The 22,490-nt window shown below is 47.3% G+C and overlaps 1 protein-coding gene across 4 annotated transcripts in view; it reads right to left on the bottom strand.

Annotated features, from left to right (window-relative positions):
• The window catches only part of HNF1B (HNF1 homeobox B), a 61,125-nt gene that overhangs the window by 15,159 nt on the left and 23,476 nt on the right, over positions 1–22,490 (bottom strand). For 2 of the 4 annotated variants that reach the window (XM_055577324.1, XM_055577326.1), the window contains exons 5-6: positions 8,670–8,830; positions 2,797–2,932 (exon numbers count right to left, since the gene is read on the bottom strand). In XM_055577324.1, coding sequence (XP_055433299.1) covers positions 2,797–2,932; positions 8,670–8,830 — 297 coding nt within the window. The remainder of the gene's footprint in view (positions 1–2,796; positions 2,933–8,669; positions 8,831–22,490) is intronic. The other 2 variants (XM_055577325.1, XM_055577327.1) reach the window with 1 other exon arrangement.

Below are 22,490 nucleotides of genomic sequence, written 5' to 3'. Positions count from 1 at the left end.
TCTCTAACTCCCCAGGGGCTCGGCTTCTCCTCCAGGCTCTGTCTCGCTTGACACCCTGATCTGTTTCCTAACATTCCCATAAGGTCTCAGACTCCAAGGGAGCCCCATGGATTTGCTGTCTTCTCCCCAAGCCCATCGCCACTGCTTTTTTCAGGAAGTCTCTGCCTAGAAAAGCAAATGATGCCGTCTGGAGTGGATGACATTGGAGGACCTGGTTCTGCAACCAGCCTATTGTTTTCGACTTGTCCTGAGGAGCCCTTTAAGAAATACACATTCCTCGGCCCCACCCAAGATATAATGAGTCAGACCCTTTGGAGGTGAGGCCCAGGAATTTTATTTTCAACACAGGCTGTGCCCCTAATGTGCCTCAGTTCCAGGATGGAAAGCCACTGATGTCATCCAAGCTCCCGCAGAGTGTGACTCTTGGCTTTCCCATCTGTTTTCTGGGCACTGGTTCCTGCTTAAGAAGCATGTTATCCAGTCCAATAGGTGAGTAGGGAATGATGAATTGGCACTGCTGGGGGGGGTCTGTTATCACGTTCTCCTTGGGCCTCTGCAGTCACCAAGCAGGGCCCACATACTCAACAGGATGTGCGTGCTAAGTCGATTCAGTTGTGTCTGATTCTTTGCAACCCTATGGACTGCAGCCCACCACCAGGCTCCTCTGTCCAAGGGATTCTCCAGGCAAGAATACTGGAGTGTGTTGCCATGCCCTCCTCCAGGGCATCTTCCCAACCCAGGGATCGAACCCTTGTCTCATGTCTCTTGCATTGGCAGGCAGGCTCTTTACCACTAGCGCCACCTGGGAAGCCCTATTCAACAGGACAGGAGTTGGCTATTTATTGCCCAACAACTTGTCTCTTGATTTACTGGCCTGTGGTGTAGAGAACAGAACAAGCTCGGACTCCATAACCGATTCTTCATTCTGACACTCCCTGGGGTAGGACTGCTGTGTCTCAACCATGTTTGCTGGTGACCCTCACCATACTTCATGCTTTTCCCACTGCAAGTACACACACACACACACACACACACACACGCACACATCCATCTAAGGTCAGTGCACTCTGATATTGGCTGTCTGCAATTGGAGAATAAGATTATTATAAGAAGATAGAGAATTATAGGTAAGAAAAATTAGGAGGACCAAAATGAAAAAAAATGTGTAACAGCTCCAGGGAAAATTTTAATTCAGATAGTGCCTAAGAAAATATAGAACTGTGTGTGTCAACCAAAGCTGGAGTGAAGAAAGAAGGTAAATGGGACAGTTTGGTATAGTTTTGGTTGTAGGAATAGAGATGAGGTATCTTATCCATGGGCCTTTTAATCAAATCTCCTAGAAGTCAAGCAAGCTGGTTTCAGCCATAACGGCCCCATGAAAAGGAAGCAAATTTAAAATACCTTTTTTAATTTTGTGAGTCCTCTAAAGGTTCCTTTTATAAAACTAAGTGGGGAAGGTGTCAGTTTCCCAGCAGCTGAGGACAGAGAGGGGGCCAAATGTACTCATTCAATAGACTCAGGTGACTCCTATGGGCCTTGCTCTGTTTTGCCCTCAGGGAGCACAAGTCCATCCCTTCAGAAGTGATGTGAGGCTAGATAAGCTTTAGGAAGAATGGACAGAGGAGCGAAAAAGGCAGGAACAAATAAAAAAGTGGTTTATGTGGGCACTGGACACAGAGAGGCCACAAAGACAGCGGGTGATCCCCAGGGTAGAAGAAAGATGGGAAATGTACCTCCCATAGCTATCCCCAAGACCTCTCATGGATGCTTCCTGGATCACAGGGAAGACTTGGCCTGAGCTGTCAACACAAGGCTGAAAATACACTGAATACGCAGCAATGTCATTACTCTGAGAGTGGCATCCACAGGCACACCCATGGCAGCCTTCTTGCACTGAAATGGCCCATCTGTGATGGATGGGGAAAGACTGGCTGTGGAAGGTGAGCCCCCAGGGCTGGAAGGACCTGACGCCTCGCTCCATCTTCAGGCCTGGGCATAAACAATCTATTTCTCTTTAAACCTGCCAAGGCTCAGAGATGCTATGACCGTTTCACACAGAGTTCCTTCTCAGTATGTTTCACCACCTGCCAAAGAGGTCTCATTTGACCATACAGAATTCCCCATTAAGAAGGAAGCCCATGGACTTTCCAGGTGTCCAGTAGTTAAGACTCTGCATTTCCAATGCAGGGGGTACAGGTTCAATCCCTAGTTGGGGAACTAAGATCCCACATGCCATGCCATGGGGGCATGTCCAAAATAAGATCAATCAATTAATAAATCTTATATTTTTTAAAAAAAGAAGGGAACCCCTCATGTCTTACTCCACCTCAAACAACACAAAGGAACATCAGCACAACCCAACCTCCTGGAAAACCCACCACACACTCAGGGATAGGAATGAACACTGGACAAAAATAGAAGCTACAATATTATACATATTCATACTTTATCAATGTACAAGCGTGTCTAAATACCCAGTCATTGGATTGTCCCAACAACCCATTTTACAGATGCGAAGACTGACCCTCATAAAGATGCAATAATTTGACCCAAGATGCACAGCTGGTGAGCTATGACCCAGATTCAACTCCATTCCCTAATTTCTTCTAATTTTAGGCTGAACCATCCAAATCATGAGGAGAGAGATAAGGAACGAAATGAGTTGAATCAAATCTACAAGTGGTGGATGAGTTGGAAGAATATCTTCTTTACTGTTTTTTTTTTTAAATCAGGTTGACTCATTTCCCAAAGCACTCCTCCCTGCCCCCAAGTTTTCTGACCAAGAACAGAGCTTACTTTGTGCAATGGCCATGACTCCAGAGAGGGGGGTCATGATGAGGTTTTGAGATTGCTGGGGATTGTGGTGGGACAGGCTGTGGATATTCGTCAAGGTGCTGACAGGGGGCAAACCTCCTCCCGAGACTGAGATCTGCTGGAGAGAAAAAACAAGAGCGGCATGAGTGGAACCCAGGAAAGAGCAGTGTCCAAAGTGACACCGCTTAGCAATTCCTCAGCACAGCTAAATCACTGGTGCATTCATGCATTCATTCAGTAGCAATTATTAAGCACCAACTGAGGGACAGGCACTGTTCTAGATACAGAGGAGAAAAAGGTAAGAAATACTGACCATAATCCCTTCCCTCATGTGCATTTTTGTTGACTTCCTTTGAATCACTAGCCTGTCTTAGAGATTCTTCAGCCCATGTGTATGATATGATTGTCCCTGGTTCATGTTGGAAATGGTTCTGGAAACAGACTCACAGATTTAGAGAATGAGTTTATGGTTGTCAGGAGGGGAGGAGGCTGGGAAGGGACAGTTACGGAGTTGGGGATGGACATGTACACACTGCTATATTTAAAATGGATAACCAACAAAGTCCTACCTTGTAGCACAGGGATCTCAGCTCAATGTTATAGGTCAGTCTGGATGGGGGCGGAGTTTGGGGGAGAATGGATACATGGATATGTGTGGCTGAGCCCCTTTGCTGTCTACCTGAAACTGTTACAACATTGTTAACTGGCTGTACTCCAATGTAAAAGAAAGAAGTTTAAAAAATAAAAAAGGAAAGAAAGTATCCTCTGTTCTGCTCTATGCTATCTATATTATTGGTGCTAAAAATATGTGATTGCTACAAATAATAACTGGAGAAATGCCCTGGGATTCCCTAGTGTAGCAGATTAGGGCCCAGGTCTAGAGCCCAGAGTACACGGAAGCTTTCACTGAGTACAGGATCTGGGAAACACTACTCATGGATTAACTCACAAACCTCACTATACCCATGAGGCAGATGCCTCTGCTATTCCCATTTCACAAACTAAAAAACAGGCTCAGAGTAGACATGCATATTACCTGAGAACCAACAACCAACAACCTAATAAACGATACCTCTGGTATTCCAACCTAGGTCTGTTTGACTCTAAAATTCAAGTTCTTACTTTTTATAGAGGGCTCTTCCCCTGCAATTATTACTAAGGTCTGTCTGGGGGAGATTAGTCATTATCCATCACTGGGCTTCTCTGCTTTTCCCAAATCTCTACTATACATTAAAAACAAACACCCCTCCCCCCCTTTTTTTTTCTTTCAAGGAGCTACTATCATAACGACAAAGCTACTAAATAAGGCTTGGTCCCAGGTACTCCCACTCTGTTTCATCATTATATTTTAATGACAGATTAGTAAGAGAAAGCTACTGAGTTCTGTGTATTTTATCCAAGGCCACTCTGATTCCTTTTATTAAGGATTGAATCCTTTCATTTATTCCTAATAGTGTCTTTTCCTTAATGATTGTCATTTTCCCAAGGGTATATATAATGGCATTACAAGCATATAATGCTAAAAAGGTCTCTCCTCCTTACTAGTGGTAATAGGTCTACGTGTCATATTGCATGGGTTAGAACTTTCTGAATAGTATTAACCAGTAACAGATGTAATACCAGTAACAATGTAATAGACATGCTTAATTTGATTCTATGTTATCAGAAACACTTCCACTATTTCCCCATGAATTATAAGGAGCTTTCAGTTTTACACACACACACACACACACAACACACACACATACACACAACATACTTTTATTCATGATTAAGTACCTTACTTTTTTGTGGTTTTAAAATAATTTTAAAAATTATTACTAAGAAAGGACTGCTCCCCCCTCACTGTGAACTAACCCAGACATTCTTCATGGCACCAGGAATGCTCACAGGTAGCTTAGGGTTGGGATACATACATCAGATGTTTGAGTCGCCTTTTCCTTGTGACCCAGAGCTCCTCAGATTATAGCTCTCACACCAGTACCCCTGGAAGACACTATCGCCTGCCTGCCCTTCTGATCAATCCCATAGCTTCCAAAGTGAAGTTCAAAAAGAAAGAAAGAAAAAAAAACCCCAAACAGGTTTGTTTGTGTTTTTAAAATGAGCATCACATTGTGAGTTAGGGGTCACATGACCAAGAAGGAATTTTGACCACATCAAACAAGAGAGAACCAGCTTGTTTGCTAGACTTGTTTTTCAAAATGTCAGAGTCATTAAAAAAAAAAAAAAAAAATCAGTGACCTGCCTGCTGACTCTCTTGAGTAATGCAGTCCTTTAAGAAAGTCAATGGAGTGACAGTAATCTCTGCCATTTCAATGTTTGGTTTCAATGGTGAAAGAGAAAAGTGGGTGCCGATAATAAAAACAAAATGTGTATGGCTTTAGTGTTGCTTTTCTTTAAATCATTCATGTAAAGCAGAATTTTCTTTTCAATTGGAGGATACTTGCTTTGCTATGTCGTGTTGCTTTCTGCTGTGCAACAATGTAATTCAGCTGTAAGTGCTCATATAGCCCCTCCTCCCTGAGCCTCTCTGCCCCGCCCCCCGCTTTAACGTTTCTAAAGTGCTTTCACTGATTGTCCTCAACAGATAAGGACACATGTAGGAAGGCATTATGATGATTGCCCTGTTTTATAGATTAAGAAGGGCTTCCCGTGTGGCTCAGTCTGTAAAGAATCTGCGTGCAATGCAGGAGACCAGAGTTCAGTCTCTGGGTTGGGAAGATCCCCTGAGAAGGGAATGGCACCCCACTCCAGTATTCTTGCCTGGAGAATCCCATGGACAGAGGTGCCTGGCAGGCTACGGTCCATGGTGTGGCAAGAGTTGGACACGACTGAGCAACTAAACCACTGCCACAGAATAAGTAAACTGAGCCTCAAAAGAGTCATGAGAGTAGCTCTGTGTCACCTGACTAATAAGCAAGGAAGCCAGAATTCAAATCCAGTTTTGCTGGACCCCAAACTCTATCTCCTTCCTATTTGCAGGGGTCACCTTGGTCAAGTTCCTTCCTACTCTAAAATGCAACCATTGGGACTTCCTTGGTGGTCCAGTGGTTAAAACTTCACCTTCCAATGTAGGGGTTGCAGGTTCCATCTCTGGTCAGAGGACTAAGATCCCAGATGCCTTGATGCCAAAAAAAAAAAATGATACGGCAACAAATTCAATAAAGACTTTAAAAATGATCCACATCAAAAAAAAAGAAAAAATGAATGTCATTTTAAAAATGACATAAAAAAATGAATAAAACGCAACGATCACCTCTTTGCCTCCAGGACTGATGGAAGACAGGGAGCTGCCAAGAGTATCAGTCTCCATCCTCACAGGGTAATCTGGAGAGTTTGGATGGTATCAGCGTTGCCTTCTGCAGTCCTTTGCTATGCGCTCCACATGCCTACTGCCTATGAGGGTGATGCTGTTACCCCTCCTTTGCAGACAAGGGAACGGAAGTTTGGAGAAATTAAGAAATGTGCGCAAGTGGTACAGTGGCCATGAAGGGCAGGCGATCTGCCTCTAGGGCTGAGCTTTTCACCGTGGGGGTCTGTTGCTTTGGTGCCGTGAGAGTATCCGGCGTGTGCTTTTCTAAACACAAGGTTCAACACTCACAGACGGCAACCTGAAAGCTGGCCAGCTCTTTGTGGACGTGTGCCACTCGGGAATGGGATGGGGTCCCTGGAGTGAAAAAGAAAGCTCAAATGCGTCACCCTCGTTTCCAAAACCAATCCCTGGGGAATGATTTCATATGCACATTCTACTTGAAGTCAGCACACAGAGACTGTCATTCCCTGGCTGGGGCTCACCCCCAAAACAGCAGAATTACAGGCAATCCTCGCCCCACCCCAGTGACGCAGGCATTGTTATCCCCCATTTTCCAGATGAGGAAACTGAAATTAGGCAATGTCCATCCTTCGGCTGATAAACAACAACAGCCCAAGACGTGGGCACACTGGTTCCCTTGCCGGCGTTATTTTTAACCTTCCTCTCCACTTCTGTCTTTGGTGGACCAAGATCTGCGATGGGCTGGTTACCTATTAACCGAAAACAGACTCCTGAATTTGGGCACCCAGCGATAGTGACATAACATACAAGCCAGGGTGTTGGAAACTAGTGAAAAGCTGGTCGCTGCAAACAAGCTTCCAGGTGTTTGCTAACGTTGAGGTGTGCTGTCCTGGTCAATCATCAATCCAATAACAGACTGCCCATTAGGGTGCTGTTGAGCAGAAGAGGAAGAAAAGAGCGTGTCCTGAGGCTGCCTGTGGAGCGCCCCAGCCTGGGCGAGGCCGTTTGCTTCTCAGGAGGAAGGAAAGAAGGGCTCACAGGGACCTTCAAGCAACAGGAGAGGTCTCCCTCCAGATGTCCTCCACTGGGGAGCCATGATCTCTTCCTCAAGGCTCCCCTCCTCCTCCGGGGAAGTCTGGGCAATCCTTGGGTCTCACGAGGCAGCCAAAGAAGAAGCTTAAGGGATGAGGGGTGGGCAAGGGGGCTGCAAAATGCCTCCCACGGGAACATCTTCTGTCTCCGGTTGCAGATCCCAGGACCAGGAAGCCATCGGCTCAGGTCCCCAGACTAGAGTTGGCGCCCCCCTCGGAAACTACACTTTGTTTTCCTCCAGGGAGCTGGGGACTCAATCACCTGTGACTCATCATTCCTGTGTTGCCTACACAGCGCACACGTCAAGGCCTAAAATGGCCTCGGCTCCCTGCCCTGCCCCCCACCTGCCTCCGGGTCAGACGCCTTGAGGGTGCAGGGCTCCACCTCAGGCTCGGAAGCCAGGAATCCGCAGCTCCTCCCTCCCCTGAAACACAGAGCATGACCCGAAGAATCAAGTTTTCCACGTCCTACCCTTCCCAGTGTCGCCACGCTCGTGTTGTCTCGGAAGCCACCCTCCCCAGGGTGCGCTGGTGCTGCTTGCGGCTTAGAACCTTGAAAATTCAGCATCAACTACTCTATTCCTCACCGGGGTGCTCAGCTGACATCTGAGAGGGTAGGCTGTGGTTACTGGTAGAGAAAACGTCACTGAGGGGAAAAGAATACTGATATTCACCTAAGAACCACCATGCTGTCATTCACGGAATATTTACCGTCCCAAACACAGTGCGGAGTACCTCTCGTGTTATCATATTTGTTCCGCCAACAACCCTAGTGTTATTACCCACGTTTTATAGACGAGAAAGAAAGAGCTTAGAACCTGGCCAAGGCTACACGGCTATTAAGTGCCAGAGCTGGGATTGGAACCCGGTCATTGCAAACTTCAAAGTCAGTGTTCCCCACTCCCCGCCCCTGCAATAAGCCCCACCCCACACACTGTTCTGTGCTAAGATCCTCACGGGCACCCAGTGGCCTTCAAAACCCCAGGGCCGCAAGCTTCACCACCTCCTGCCACCCACTCAATCCTGACTTCCCTCACCCTCCTGGGGAGCATCAGGGGAGTGCTGAAGAGAAAGGGAGGGGGGGCTTGTTTCAAAGTGACGTGCTCCCTGGGTTAAAAAATCTGGCTTTGGAGGCCCTGGGTTGGTTGAGGGGGGGTGGGGATGAATGAACATTTTTATCAACTTAAATGTCACTGGCAGCCCCAAAACAAACAGGGTCCCACCCGGCTTGCTCCTTTATGAGGCATTCAATCAATAAAATGAGAGCAGGGCTCTGTCAGATTTATTGGCTGGGTTCAAACCGAACACCTCTTCCACCCGCCGGAGGCTGGGTCACCGGCTCTACCTTTCCGTTCCAACTCTGGATGGCCCCCGTTTTCCCCGGTGGGGCTACAATGGTTCATTGTTTCAGGCAGGCCTTGTGAGAAGTTGTGTTTGTTTTGCCTCTTATCTTATCAGCTCCAGAGCTACAATGGCCCAGGTGTACTCACCATTTTACCATCAGGTGAGAGGAGATTGTGGCCCGGGTCCAGGCTGGCTGGAGAGACTTGCTGTAAAACCGACTGGCTAGTCACCATGGCGCTGTTGCCATGGTGACTGATTGTTGAGGAGGAAGTGACCTCATTGCTTGTCTGCTGGCTGTAACGCACTCCTGCAAAACAAGGCAGACCCAACAGCGGAATATTAGTGCCACCTGACCTCCCGGGATCACTTGTTTTCTAGGGTGGCCGACAAGCAGGGAAAACACTGCCTTCTTTCCCCTGTCTGTCTGTGAGACATATCAGCTGTCTTTCTCTAGGGCAGAGGTTGCTCGGCCTCTGCTTGAAGTCTGGAATGGAAGCTCCATGAGGGCAGCGTGTTTTTATTTCTGTGTTGTTTTGCTCCTTGCTGTATTCTCTTGGTTGGTGTTATTTAGTTGCTAGGTCGTGTTTGATTCTTTTGGGACTTCACGGACTATAGCCTGCCGGGCTCCTCTCTCTGTGGGATTTTCCAAGCAAGTATACTGGAGTAGGTGGCCCTTTTCTTCTCCAGGGGACCTTCCCGATCCAAGGATTGAACCTGTGTCTCCTGCATTGGCAGACAGATTCCTTACCACTGAGCCACCTGGGAAGCCCCTTCCCTTGGTAGCCACATGATAAATATGTCAAATGAATGAACGAACAGATGAATGGATTCTACTTCTTGTTGCTTCTACATAGTGCTTTTAGGTTTTAGGGGCTTTCCCATCCCAGCTGGAGTATTTCTTTTGCTCTTCAAAATACCTTTTAGAAATGTTTCCCTGGCATTGCTTGGCTATGTAGGGCTGCAGAGCATGAGCTGACAGGTTTTACAGAGACGCACTGGCCCAGTGACCCTTGAAAGTGAAAGTGGCTCCGTCGTGTCCAACTCTTTGTGACTCCATGGACTGTAGTCCATGGTATTCTCCAGGCCAGAATACTTGAATGGGTAGCCTTTTCCCTTCTCCAGGGTATCTTCCCAACCTAGGGATCGAACCCAGGTCTCCTGCATTGCAGGCAGATTCCTTACCAGCTGAGCTACAAGGGAAGCCCAAGAATACTGGAATGGGTAGCCTATCCCTTCTCCAGTGGTTCTTCCCGACCCAGGAATAGACCTGGGGTCTCCTGCATTGCAGATGGATTCTTTACCAACTGAGCTATCAGGGAAGCCATGACCCTTGTAAGGGCCACAACAAAATGCATTGTTCTGTGTACCACCATTCTGGCCAAGGCCCAGTGACCAATGGGACAACAGCAGAGCACGATGGGGCCAGGGCTGTAGCTAGGATGCTTTGGTCCTGGAACTCACATTCCTTCAGTGGGGTCCCCTTTGGCTGACTTCCAGGGCCCAGGGGAAGGTGTGTCTGCCCAGAGGTGGGGCAGGCAGCACCCACAGGCAGGAAGTGAATGCCTAGCAGACCACTGCTGTTTGGTCTGCAAGGGAGGGGAGAAGCAAGCATGTGTACAGCCTCGCTGCTCTGACTCTCCCTCTCCTCAGGAAAGGGACAGTGCTGGGAGACTGGAGGAAGCTGAAGGGGGAAGAGAACCTGGAGCCAGTGTACAGAGTTCAAGTCCTGTTTGATGTGCCCATGAAACAGCCAGAGACAAAGCTGAGGGGGTAGCTGGGCCATCCTGCCCTAAGCTCAAAGCTGAGAAAGACCGCGTTCTTATTTTCTGCCTTGGATTTGACAGGTTTAGGGGACCCTGTTCCTACCTGCAAGAGACAGAGAACAAATGCCTAAGGAATCCTGTGGCACGGAGGGCCAAATTCTCCTTCATTTCTCCTTCCGCCCAGTTCCCCAGGATGAAACATCACTGCATCAAGCATTCAAGTTCTGTTGGTCCGCTCACCCCCTGCCCCGCCTCTGGCCCCCAGGGGAGCACCCCCCCAACCTGCTCGAGGAGGCTACAAAAGCTCCCCTGAGAGCCAGGCAGGGCTGCCATAACCAGTAGCCTGTAATTCACCAAGACGGAGCTTGCCAAGAGGAGACCCAAGCCAGTTTTCCTTGGATTGTTCGAAGGACGTTCCCCAGGGCTGAAATGACCTAGAGCTTAAGAAAGGTGGGGAGAAAACAAACACATGCTGGAGCAGGAGTCTAACCTTCAAGAGCAGCTTGTCAGACTACAAAGTGGTCTGATGCGTGTTCTGTGTGTGTGCTTTTTCTGTTGGTTGTTTCCTTTGATGCAAGGGGCTGCTGATGGGGGTGGTGTCGGAGGCAGGAATTCAGTCGATACAGGGCTGGGGCACTATATTTTAGGGGGAACAGGGGCCACAACGTTCAAAGGAATAAAGGAAGACCTCCACGTCTCCAAACCAACATCGCCTGCCCAGTCCTGTCTGTCTTCCTCTGTACCTATCTGCAGTTCCTAGGTCTCATTGCCACTACCCCCTACTCCATCCCACTGGGTTTAAATTAGGTCCTTTTGCTCCGCTCATATCTGCCCCTGGGTTCCCAGCAGGATGCTTACCTAGGAGAAGAGAGATCTGAAACTTTGTGAGCTCAGTAGGCAGCTGGGTCCACCGGAAAAGGGGGGAGGCAGATTTCAAATCAATAAAAGGAAGGGTTTTCTAACGAGGAGGGCTAATGGGAAGACTGTGTGCTCTGGAGCGGGACAAACTTGGATTTCAATCCTAACTTTGCTCTTAACAAAGAGCAAAGATGTGTGATCTTGGGGAAATCACTTCTCTCTCTGTGGTTCAGTTTCCTCTTGTAAAAAGAAGAGATCACTTCCTTAATATGGCTAGTCTGGATCAGAAATAACATCTAGGAAACTCCTCGTAGAAAGTCAAATAAATCACACCCACGGCTTGGGATCCTACAGGAAGGGAGCTGGTGTAGGAGTGGACTCAAAGATATTTGTCCTAAGACTCCAGAATTCTGGACAATGGAGGGTAGATTCTAAGTCCTGAATGGAATTACTTCCCACGGAGAATCATTCCCAAAGAATCTGGCTCTGCTGCAACCACTGATGCTTCATCCTGGAAGCAACTTGGGAGGGAGACCTGGCCCGTGCCCTCTTGTTCTTTCCTTTCAGAGAAAATGGACTTCACCCTGCTTTTCTCCCACTTCCTCTGACTCCCTGACCAGCTATTTACCTCCCCAAGATGCTCTGCTCCTGAGAGTGTAGTGATAACGCTGGGAGTCAAGTGAGTTTTCACCTCCCAGCTTGTCCCCATCATCGATTTGGTCTCAAGTCAAACAGACGCTAGCTTTCCCCTATTTAATTTGGCTGAAGGAAGAGGGCCAGTCCTCAGACGATCAAATATGGGTCACCGGGAGACTTCTCCCCTACCCCCAGGCTACATAATTATTTATTTAAAAATAATTAACCAAAGGTATCCACAGGAAACAAAAGCCTGCTTTACATGGGAGCCTGGCAGGAGGGAGGCAAGAGCCATTTGTTAGGATCCAGGCGGTATAGCCCAAGGCTGCGGCACTTTGCAGTCCTTGTTTTCTCCCCTAGCAGAACCTCATTATGGGAGAAATGTAACAGGGAGATGCTCTCGAAAGGCAAATGGGCCTAGACCTCCACACCCTCCCTGAAGGACCTCTGGTTAAGAGACAGTGTCTGGCTGGGGACTAGGGGATCTCTGTTTTGAGCTCAGCTCTGCCGTCAGTGTATAGGGTGAGCTCCAGCCCCTCTTCAGCTCTCAGTCAGAGGACTGCCTGCTTTGGTTGGGGGAGGGGGGGTGGGGGGGGTGGAGAGGAGGGGCTTTTACCACTGCAAAGTGTGGTGGGAAGCAGGTGATTTTTTTTCAAGTATCACAATGTTTATTGATGGATACAAGTATATAAAATCAGAGCATGAACATGACCTGATAAATTAAGCAGACTTAATACCACTTACTAAGAGTCAAAGTGTTAGTTGCTCAGTTGTGTCAGACTCTCTGCAGCCCCACGGACTGTAGCCCACCACCAGGCTCTTCTGTCCACGGGACTCTCCAGACAAGAGTTTTGGAGTGGGTTGCCATTTCCTTCTCCAGGGGATCTTGCCGACCTAAGGATTGAACCTGGGTCTTCTGCATTGCAGGCAGATTCTTTACTGTCTAAGCCACCAGGAAACCCACGGCTAAGAGGGACCAGTTCAAAGTCTCACCGTTTGTTTCACACCTACAAAGACCACTTTAAGGGCATTTATTATGATCTCTCAAAACTGATCAGTTCTGTGCAAGGAAACCATGTTTCTTTTAAAAAGACTTGCACACTTGCCCAGGCTCAAGGATATTAAAATCTCGCACATAAAGCCCATTACTAGAGGCAGAAATACCTTTACCAATAGTGGCATGAGTGGTGGACCCCAGAGGAGGGCATGGCAACCCACTCCAGTATTCTTGCCTGGAGAATCCCATGGACAGAGGAGCCTACTATCTATGGGGTCGCAGAGTCAGACATGACTGACTAAGCACAGCATAGTGGTAAAGAACCCACCTGCCAACCCAGGAAACATAAGAGACTGGGGCTCGAACCCTGGGTTGGCAAGATCCCCTGAAGGAAGGCATGGCAACCCACCAGTATTCTTGCCTGGAAAATCCCATGGACAGGGAAGCCTGGTGGGCTACAGTCCATAGGGCTGCAAAGAATCAGACGTGACTAAAGCATCTTAGCATGCACATGCACTTGCCCAGGCTCAAGGATATTAAAATCAAGCACATAAAGCCCATTACTAGAGGTAGAAATACAGGCAATATACTATTACAGCAACTAACATCAATTACAGTTAAGAATTTTTCTGTAACAGCCAAATGGATAATCAAATATTGCAACAACCTGCTCCAGGGGCACCTGTAACCTTTCCTGCTGATGCTTCTCTCACCAAGAATTTGGCAATCACTCAGGCTCCTGAGAGGGAGGCCGTAATGGGCCAGCCACCTTAAAAGGGGATGCTGAGGTGAAGGGTAATATCACAAGGTCTCTGCCCCCGGCAAGACCAGCCATGTGTTCTTCTTACAGGATGGAGAGGCCAGGTCCTTGTGTATTTCACAAACTCAGAAGAGGGCTTGAAAGGAGAACCGAAGCAGAATAGGCTCTGGTGCCAGGTGACTGGGGTTTAGATCCTGATTCTACTACATAAGAGCTGTGTGACCTTGGGGGAATTACTTAACCTCTCTGATCTTTGGTTTCTTTATTGTTAACGGTTTCCATCTCTTCAGCCACTGGGGAAAAGAATGGATGTGTTAACGGGTGTGAAATTACCCAGATCATGTTTGGCATATAACAGTTACTTGAGACATCTGTTCCTCCTGTGGGGGGATGGTCTTTGTCTAAAAGGCATTTTTAGGAAGATTGAATTTACAGACCTCAGAACTTCACTGAGCACCTATCCTGTGCCAGGCACCATGGCAGGAAGCCTGGAAGAAGTGGAATGGCATGTTCCCTTCTCTGAAAATGAATATATGACGCTCTGGTTTAAAAGTGGCTGGCTAAAGGTGCCAGGCAGATAGCCACAGAGCTCCCACAGGAGCAATGAGAAGGCCAGAGAGTGGCCACGTATTTCCCACTCAATTCCTGGTTTCAATTCAGTTAATTGTCCACATCCCCATCACTGGCCCTAAGAACCACAGCAAGTGTGTCCAGCAGCAAAAAGCTGGTATCTAGAGACATTCCTGAGGCCTTAGTGAGGAGGTGTCTACTCTCACCTGTTTCCGGTCCTCAGCATCATGGGAGATGATGCTATTTCTGAATTGCCAACAGCATGTGGGACAGAGACAAATCACTTGGTTTCTATCCAGTATGGCTGCAAGCTTATGGTTTCAGAAGCCAGCCTCTCTCCATGCCCTGCATTCCTGCACCCACACCCATCTCCAGGGCACTCTTCACATTGCTGCACGTCGGGATTTCTTTCTAGAACAAAACTGCACCATCACACTGCCCTGTGGGACACTTAACACGGCTCTTCACTCCCTCCTGGAAAAGCCCCTACGCCTGAGACTGGTAGAATTAGGCCATTATGACTCCATTCTGCCTTATTTGTATCGTCTGTCACCACATCCCAGACAGTCATGTCAGAACCCTGCCATCTCCTGCCTCCGTGCCTTTGCTTATGCTGTTCCCTGTGTCTTCCCTTCTTCTCCATGTCCCATCCGTTAAGCAGGCTAAATGTCACCTCTTCCGTGAAGCTCTCCTAGATTCATCCAGTAGTTATCTGTTCTATCCTTTGTATTCTACACGCAGTAGTGACTCTGACAGCAGAGGCTGGTCACCTGCACAGAAATGCTTGGATGATATGTTTCCTTCTCTCTCTCTTACAGGAAGAGATGACTGTTTACTCATTCGTGCATCCTCAGAACCTAGCAGAGCAGCTGATGTGTGAATATTCACTGAATGAGAGAATAAGCCCTCGGGTGCTTTGAGCATCCCAGCCCCAGAACATGGGAGCATCCCTTCCGGCAGAAGGACAAAATAGTCAGTGCTGTGCTAATATTGATACTAAAAGTGTGGATTGGGGGAATTCCCTGGCAGTCCAGTGGTTAGGATGCTGTGATTTCACTATCCAGGGCGTGGGTTCAGTCCTTGATTGGGGAACTAAGATCTCGCAAGCTTTGTGGCAAGGCCAAATTAAACAAAAGTATGGGTTGACTCTGGGCTTCCCTGGTGGCTCAGATAGTAAAGAATCTGCCTGCAATGCAGGACACCCACGTTCAATCCCTGGGTTGGGAAGATCCCCTGGAGAAGGGAATGGCAACCCACCCCAGTATTCTTGCTGGAGAATCCCATGGACAGAGGAGCCTGGTGGCGGACTACAGTCCATGGGGTCACACAGAGTCGGACACGACTGAGCAACTAACACACACACAAGGATGGGCTTCAATTCTATTGATATATTAGGGAATAACGTGAGTGTAACATCCATTTCAGAAACCTGCATCCAGCTGAATGGAGCCACAATAGAAAAACCCTACAGTTTTTTTAAAAGCTTTTTTTAAAAAAAAAAAAAATTGAAGTATCATTGATTTACAGTGTTCTGTTGATTTCTGCTGTACAGCAAAGTGACTTAATTATATACATATATATATTCTTTTCTATATTATTTTCCATTCTGGGTTATCCCAGGATATTGAATAGAGTTCCCTGTGCTAAACAGTACGGCCTGGTTTATCCATTCACATAGGAATACAGTAAATGCATGTACACACACACACACACACACACACACACACTCTCACGCCCTTCAAACACGTCAATTCACTGCATGTGCCATAGCCACATCCATCCACATCATTTGAAGTTACAACTTTCCTTCCGATTTCAGATAAGTCTCTGCCCACCGCCTCAATAATTCACCAGCTTCGCTGCTTCCGACACCCACTTCAATAGGCAAACTTCAGAACTTTCTCAAGGTAAAGTGCCATATTTATTGTTGCACAGCGTTTATGTATTTCCTAAGCATTTAACAGGTGTAAAACTGCTAATGTTTTTTTATTAGACTCTTATCTTTTTTAAAAGGTATCACTGACGAAGTTTTTGAGTATTGTGCCCTTAACCCCATTTTTTTCCCATAAGCACTGCAAATTTTATTGTGTGACCTTGCAAAGCACGGTGGTTTTTACGATGGCTATGTCGGGTTCTAGAAAACTGAATGTGGCCCTATCTTCAAAGATGGATGCAACCGCCTGTCAGGAGGACCCTGGGGAGGAGCTGCCTAGGGTGTAATTGACCACAGGAACTTTCCATACCAGTGCTTCAGGAGCTCAGAACTACCGCCACAGAGCTCTCGACAAGTTTCAAAAAACAGTTTAGGAGTTTGGGATTAACATACACACACTACTAAATACAAACGAGATAAGCAACAAGGACCTACTGAATAGTGCAGGGAACTATACCCAATATTTTGTAATAACCTATAGGGGAGAAACCTGAAAAAGAATATATGCATGTATTACTGAATCACTTTGCTGTATACCTGAAACTAATGCAAAATTGTAAATTAACTATAATTTTTTTTTTGTCTGTCCCATGTACCCTTTATTTACGAAGTCCTTCCACAATTCATTTTTCATCCCATCAACTCTATGAGGAAGAAAGTAGACAGGACTTGTCTAGACTGGATACATAAAGCCGAGTCTTGTGGCTCCAGAGAGCCAGGGCACCACGCTCCTCGGGATGAGCCAGGGCAAAGTGCCGTCTTTCTCTACTCTTGACCCCCCATCTTCTGTCTCATGTAGTCCGCTCAACAGCAGGATCTAATGTGTGTGTGTGTGTGTGTGTGTGTGTGTGTGCAGTCACTCAGTCTTGTTCAACTATTTGTGACCCCATGGACTGTAGCCCTCCAGGCTCCTCTGTCCATGGGATTTTCCAGGCAAGAATACTGGAATGGGTTGCCATTTCCTCCTCCAGGGGAATCTTCCTGACCCGGGGATCAAATTTGTGTATCCTGCAGCTTCTGCACTGGCATGTAGATTTTTTTTTTTTTTTTTTTACCACCGAGCCACTTGGGAATCTCACTTCAATTTTTTTAAATGGTGAAAAAAAGACCAGTTGAGACCCCAATTCCACAGTTCTAGAAATCAACTGGGCACCAGTGTCCAGCCACTTTAAACTCATACTCTGCCTTTCTGCTTTGACTTTCTGATGATTTCTGGCCCGTCAATTTCTGGGCCTCAACATTTTTGTCTATAACCTGGGCATGCAGACCTCCCTTCCTCAGAAGCCAGAATGATAAATGAATAAAATGAAGTTAGAAAAAAATATATAAAGTTAGGAAAGCTCTGGGTTTTCCTGGAAAAGAAAATGCTGGGCAAACAGAAGAGCAGTGTCAGTTTAGAAAGTATGACCAGAATTGCTCTTTTATAGAAAGAAGCAAAGAGGTGGGGTCTCCTGGGCAGCGAGAGAGGCTCAGCTTGACGCCATGTGGCCTTTGACCCCCAAAGGGTCAAAGGGGGTCCCTTTCACTGGGGTTGTGAGCTGCACCCAGAATCCGGTGGGATGCCTTTCACCCTTGACATTTCCAAGCCAATCACCCATCCCTGATAATGCAGGAATGTTCCTCTGGCTAGTGGACCTCTGCCAGCTCAAGGGCTCGTCCCAGCCACCAACAGAGTAAACATTACTCAACCGACCAGGGCCCTGTCACACACATTCTTCCCCTGTGTTCCTAACCTCACGCAGAGCGCAGCTCAGCCCTGTCGGGTCTGGAAATGGGAATCGAAAAATCAGGCAGGAGCAAGAGTGCAGAGGAGAAAGCGCTTCCAAAAAGGAAACAACCGCGTCCATCAATTATAAGCAGACAGAGCTGTCTTCCCTGTGAAGTCAAAACACACTGGGTTGGCGGGGGTGGTGGCTGCAACAGAAAGGAATTAAGCCAGTCTTAATGGGTCCTTATAAATCCTTATAAATGGATCCTTATAAATCCTCTCCTCCTGTTCCTAAAGAGGAGTCACTTTTTAATTTTTAGTTGCCGCCTGCAGGATCTTGAGTTGAGGCAAGTGAACTCAGTAGAGGCATGTGGGATCTGGTTCCCTGACCAGGGATCAAACCCTGGTCCCTTGCATTGGGACCTCAGCCTTAGCCAGTGGACCACCAGGGAAGTCCTGAGGATTTCCCTTTCTTGAGGAGAGAGGCAGAGACAAATTATTCAGACTGGTGAACTTCTAAGACACTCATTTGGGGATGAAAGAATGTGAACAATTCCCCTGACTTGAAATTGAGAACTCAAAAAATGAAAACTTTCCAAGAGGCTGGCATTGCTACCTCAGTTTCCTCATTGGCCACACAGGACCATCGCCGGTTCTTATTAACATTTTCTTCTCTCCGAGGATACAGATGGATGTTTGCCAAAGATTAAAAATCTGAAAGCCTGGGAGTAAAAATCTGAGGCAAGATGAAAGCAATTTAAACACGGGGCTGGCTTCAATTCCAGATCTCTTTCTCCCCAAGGTGGCTTAGTTAGGAGTCCAATTCAAAAGAGGAGAAACACAGACAGACCTGCGGGGACGGTAAACATTCTTGAACTCAAGGAGTAAAAGTTGAGTGATACTTCAGGGAAGCCCACAAACTGGTTTTCTTATAAAAATCAAAGCAAACGTAACCAAGGAAAGAAAAAGGCTTCTATCAAAAGTATCTTGGTTGAGAAAAGAAGCAAATGTGCGTGCACCTGAGAAATGGCCCAGGTGGGGAGGTGGACAGGGCGCCAGCAACTCCGCCTGTCCTCCACACAAAGCCCAGCTCGGCCACCACGCCTGCTCCTTAGCAGAGAGAGGGTTTCTGCTGGCAAACGCCGGAGGGTTTGCAGGGAGCACGCCAGCCTGGAGATGCAATTGCAGGTGGAAGCCACCCGGGCTAACCCTCGAGAAGCTGAGAGGTCCTCACACCTGTAAGTGTTTTACACGGTCTGCTTCTCAGTGGGTTCCAGATGCCCACTGGACAGAGTGGAAAGCCAAGGTTCAAAGAGGAAGAAGTCATTTTCACCACCTCTTACCTAGGGTTTCCCAGCAAAGAAGAGCTATTCTAAAGCCGACCTCTCTCCTTTCCTGAAAGCCCCACATTGACCCCAGATACACACTGACCCCAGACTGAACCTCGGGGCTTCCCAGGTGGTGCTAGCGGTAAAGAACCTGCCTGCTAATGCAGGAGACATAAGAGACACGGGTTCGATCCCTGGGTCAGGATGATCCCCTGGAGGAGGGCATGGCAACCCACTCCAGTATTCTTGCCTGGAGACTCCCATGGACAGAGAAGCCTGGCAGACTACAGTCCATGGGGTCGCAAAGAGTCAGACACAACTGAAGTGACTTAGCATACACACACATGCTGAGCCTCCTATGATAATGCACAAATAGTTTGAAATGACTTTGTCTCTTTTCTTGTTTCTTGGCTGCATCTCTCACTGGAACATAAGCCCAATGAGGGCAGGACCTTGTCTGTCTTCTCCACAATCTCCTTCCTCAGAACCTTGCACAGACTATGCTCTGCCCTCAATAAGAGGACAGGAGGAATGAATGCATGACCTGCCCTTCAACCTGACCAAGCAGTGGAGAAGTGACGACGGTATCACTGATCCTCTGAATCTCTTGAGTTTTCTGAGGTTGATGAGACACATGTATTTTTAAGGAGGAAGAAGGGGGACTGAGAGAGATGGAGAGAGAGAGATTAAAATACAATCAAAATGAAGAGAGAGCATTGATGCATTTCAGCAACTTCATGTTGGAAGGTGCGAAATGCGGGTGCCGAGTAAGTATGACACAGCAGCTCTTTCTTTTCCCACCGGAGACCCCAGACAGTGCTTTATGTAGAGTGGAAAGAGCTGCTGGTGGGATGCTTGTGGGGAGCCTACCCATTTCCCACTTCCTTTTTTTAAAAAAACTTGTTATTTTATATTGGAGTATGGCCGATTAACAAGGTTGTGAGAGTCTCAGGTGGACAGTGAAGGGAATCAGTCATACATATACGTATATCCATCTCCCCCAGACTCCCTCCCATCCAGGCTGCCACATAACATTAAGCAGCACTCCTGGTGTTAGACAGTAGGTCCTTGCTATTTATCCATTTCAGATACAGCAGTGTGCCCATGTTTATTCCGACCTCCCTAACTATCCCTCCCTCCCGCATCCTTCCCATCCTTCCCTACCTCTTGAGGCCTAAGCATATACACAGGGCCTTTAACAGCGTGGGAATAGGCACCTCCGTTAACACGGGCTGACCATTTCTAAAGGGTTTAGGCTGCTGGCAGGAACCCCAAATTTAGTCTTGCCACGTTAGAACGCAGTTTTAGGCCCCTTGGGTTAATTCGGGGGTCAGGAGGATCAATTACTGGGGATTTACCATGGCAACCTGGGTAACTCAAACGGCTTTTTCTCCAGAGGAGTCTAAGGTGAAACTAAGAAGGGTTAACGATGGACATCGTTAGGCCTAAAGGCTGTGGGGGCAGACAGAGGCCTGCCGCAGTCTGGCTCCTGGGGTTTCCTTTCTGAGAGGCTGCCTTTGCTGGCAGGGTAATGTGGCTGCAACAAAGGCCCCCTCGGCTGAGCTGACGGGGAGAATCATGACGCTCCTAGTGGGGCTGGGGAATGGGGAGGGCCATAAAGTCATCAGCAGACTGAGCCACTGGGTGTCCACATAAAAGTGAGGGCCCATAAACAGACATCTGTATTGTGACTGAAGGGCTAATAAAACTGCCTTAGAAGAGAGAGGTTTTCCACTGCGACCTATTCATACGCAGGACCCTACTGGGGGGTGATACCCAAGAAGAAGATCCTTGGAGGCCTGGCAAGTGTCAGAACTGCCTCATTATGGGACGCTTGCCCGGCCAGACCCCAGCCCCTTTCTCACTGCCGTGGAGGGCAGCTCCAGCATCACCATCACCATCATCAGCGACAGACAGCCCCGGATCACCCGGCAGGCCTGCGGATGCTGGACCAGGGAGCAGCAGGTGCTGGGCACTGAGGCCACGGAACGTGGATGATCACTGGCTTCCACTGACCGGGAGCACCAGCAACATGCGTAGGGAGCACCCCGAGACCTGATAGCTGCTTGGTTTCCTTACTGTCTCTCCAGATGACTGGTAGGCAGTAAGTCCCATCCCTTTTCTAGACCTCAGTAGCTCAACGGAAACTCAGGAAGAGTGATTCTTGCTCTTTTCTTGCCCCAAGGGATGCTGGTAAGAGATGATAAAGGGAAGTAATCTAGAGTGAAGTACGTCAGACAGAGAAAGACACATATCCTATGATATCACTTATATGTGGAATCTTTAAAAAAAAAAAAAAAAAAGAGTACAAATGAACTTACCTACAAAGCAGAAATAGAGTTACAGATGTAGACCCCAAACTTATGGTCACCAGGGGTGGGAGGGAGGGATAAACTGGGAGATTGGAACTGACAAATACACACTACTATATATAGAACAGATAACTAATAAAGACCTACTGTATAGCACAGGGAACTCCACTCAGTACTCTGTAATGGCCTAAACGGGAAAAGAATCTACAAAAATGAATAGATATGTATCCGCCTGCAATGCGGGAGACCTGGGTTCGATCCCTGGGTCGGGAAGATCCCCTGGAGAAGGGAAAGGCTACCCACACCAGTACTCTGGCCTGGAGAATTCCATGGACTCTATAGTCCACGGGGTCGCAAAAAGTTGGACACGACTAAGCGACTTTCACTTTCACTCTTTCATGTATATATAACTGATTCACTTTGCTGTACACTTGAAACTAACACAACATTACAAATCAACTATACTCCAATATAAACTTTTTGAAAAAGGAAGTCATCTAGTAGAACTAAAACTGAACTAGTAATCCAAGCTAGTACACCAAACTAGGAGAAGCTAAATTAGTAGAACTTAAGGGAGAAAGAATAATAACTTGTTCTTTGAAGACTTCCTGGTAGTGTTTAACAGTGAGTGATTTTTTTGGCGAACTGTATACTTTAGTTAAGCAGTATTCATGGAAGTGGAGCTGAATGACATCGTTTCTAGAAAGGGGAGAATATACTTTATATAATAACATGTACATACATTATGAATAGAATGAAAGTAATTTCACGTTCAGCTTGAAAGTGAATAAGAGACTTATAAAGCAGGGCATTTACGTATGAGGCTTTTGGATAGGAAGCTGTCTGGAAGAGATACTGTCAGTCCACAAATACATAGAAGGTGTATCATGTGCCAGGCACGGGGCTGTGGGCTGGAAACTCAGTGGTGAAAAAAGCCAACTCGGGCTTAGATGTCAGCACAGCCCACGTTTCTCTCACTCGGCATGCATGTTAAGCTCAGCATCTGTCTCTCTCCCTCCTGGATGAGCTGGAGTTTTAGCGGGTTCAGGGATGACCTTCTTCATGGTGAGAGTAAGACTGACTTGTCTTGTTTCTCTGTCTT

This window comes from Bubalus kerabau, chromosome 4 (genome assembly GCF_029407905.1).
Source record: "Bubalus kerabau isolate K-KA32 ecotype Philippines breed swamp buffalo chromosome 4, PCC_UOA_SB_1v2, whole genome shotgun sequence".
Classification (NCBI taxonomy): Eukaryota; Metazoa; Chordata; class Mammalia; order Artiodactyla; family Bovidae; genus Bubalus; species Bubalus kerabau.
This window is presented reverse-complemented; position numbering and strand designations above follow the sequence as displayed.